The 2,017-nt window shown below is 57.1% G+C and overlaps 1 protein-coding gene across 1 annotated transcript; it reads left to right on the plus strand.

Moving 5' to 3' along the window:
- Positions 1 to 1,785, plus strand: LOC149320236 (ubiquilin-1-like). Its single transcript, XM_089508493.1, has one exon. It carries the CDS (start codon positions 1 to 3, stop codon positions 1,783 to 1,785), a length of 1,785 nt encoding a protein of 594 aa, XP_089364619.1.
- Positions 1,786 to 2,017: the final 232 nt, after the last annotated feature.

Here is a 2,017-nt window from a genome sequence, read left to right on the forward strand (position 1 = left end):
ATGTCTGAAAGGAAAAAGGGCCCTGGGGCTGCCACCCCCGGCTCCCGGGTGGTCAAGGTGACCGTCAAGACCCTCAAGCGGAAAGAGCACTTTGAGGTGGCTGAGGGCATGCTCATCCAGGAGTTCAAGAAGCTCATCTCCGAGCGATTCAAGACGCCCGCTGAGCAGCTCTCGCTGATCTTTGCTGGCGTGATCCTAAAAGACCAGGACACGCTGGCTCAGCATAAGATTGGCAATGGGTCCAAAGTCCATCTCTTCATCAAGTCACAGAAGAGAGCCCCTGTGACCACTCTGCCCGGTGGCTTCCTCCCAGCACCCTCGGCCAACGGCTTTTTCTCCCAGGAGAGCAGTTCGGAGTACAGCCTGGACCTCTCGGAGTGGAACCACCAGCCAGACGAGCTGATGGCCTCTTGCCAAGACCTCATCACCAGGACCATGGAGAACCTCTTGCTCCAGATCTTGGGTCTCAATCTGAACGCCTCAGCCTTGAACCGCAACCCCTTGATCCTGGGTTTCCTCCTTGGGGTCACCGGTATGAACATCCTGGGCCTGAACGCCGTGGAGGTGTCAGAACTGGTGGGAGATACTCCAGAGCAAGAAACTGCCCGGCAGGAGCTGATCAGTGAAGTGATGCAACACCCCTTTGTGCAGAACCTCTTTGGTGACACCGAACAGGTCCGGCAGATGATCATGTCTGTCCCGCAGATGCAGCAACTGGCCGAGCAGAACCCTGAGATCAGTCACATCCTCAACAACTCTGAGTTCTTGCGAGAGATGATCGACGTGGCCACCAGCCCAGCGGTGATGGACGAGATCATCCGAAACCATGACCGGGCCCTGAGCAACCTGGAGAGCATCCCTGGTGGGTACAGCGCACTGCAGCAGCTCTACAATGACATTGAGGCCCCCATGCTCAATGCTGTGCAAGCCCAGTTCCAGGGGAACTCTGCCTTCTCCCCTTCAGAGAGCAAGCCCTCCTCCGGGAGCATTGGCCCCCTGCCCCGGACGGAGAACAGGGAACCCTTGCCCAACCCATGGGCCCCCCAGTCCAACAGCAGTGGGGACAATGGTGACGTGAATGTGGCCGGGGATGGGGCCAGACAGCCTGGCTACATCCATATCACCCTGAACACCAGAGTCCGGCTGAACCTGAGCAAGTCAGAGAGAATCCAGAACATGGTGCACCAGCTCACAGACAATCCGGAGTTCATGCAGAGCATGACCAACGCACTCTCTCACCCTGAGGGCCCCACACAGGCCTTCCTGGCCCATTGCAGCTCCCCCACAAGCCAAGGCGCTCCTCCACCACAAGGCTGGGCCCAGGCACTCCCTCCCAAGTTGGCCAGATCAGAAGCTGCAGCACTGCTGAGCAACCCCAGGGCCCTCCAAGCTCTCCTCCAGCTGCAATTGAGCCTCCTGGCCCTCAGGAGGGAAGTACCGGATTTCATCCTGGCCCTGGTGGACCCAGACGTCGACCCAGAAAGTATGGAGGACTCCGACGAGGGAGATAGCCCATCGTCAGACACTGCAAGCCTGGTCTCAGCAGACGAAAGCCTGGAGTTGGAAAGTAATGGATCCAGAGATGGAGAAGGAGGGCAGGAGAGGATGGCAGAAGAAGTGGAAGAAATGGAACAACAGACCCTGGCCTCCCCTTACCAAGCCCAGCTGGAGCAGCTCAGGGCAATGGGTTTCCCCAATGAAGAACTGAACCTGCAGGCTCTCCTGGAAGCAGGAGGAGATGTCGCCGCAGCCGTGGAAAAGCTAACAAACTCTCGTGCGTTCTAGCAACACAGAAATTACCTTTGCCTCTTGTAGGGTCAACCAACACACTAAAAAAGTCAGCTTGGTGGATATTACCATGGTCTCAAAGCTCCTTGACTCACACCGGGGCTCCTAGCAGGGAGGAAGGTTCTGCTTATAAAGAAATGGGAGAGACATCTAACCACCACCCCCACCTCCCCCACCCCCCATGGATGCCCTGCATTTAAAAAGAAAAACATTCCCAAGAGATGCATGG

This window comes from Sceloporus occidentalis, unplaced genomic scaffold (genome assembly GCF_023333645.1).
Source record: "Sceloporus occidentalis isolate IW3139 unplaced genomic scaffold, rSceOcc1.0.p SCAF_2, whole genome shotgun sequence".
Classification (NCBI taxonomy): domain Eukaryota; kingdom Metazoa; phylum Chordata; class Lepidosauria; order Squamata; family Phrynosomatidae; genus Sceloporus; species Sceloporus occidentalis.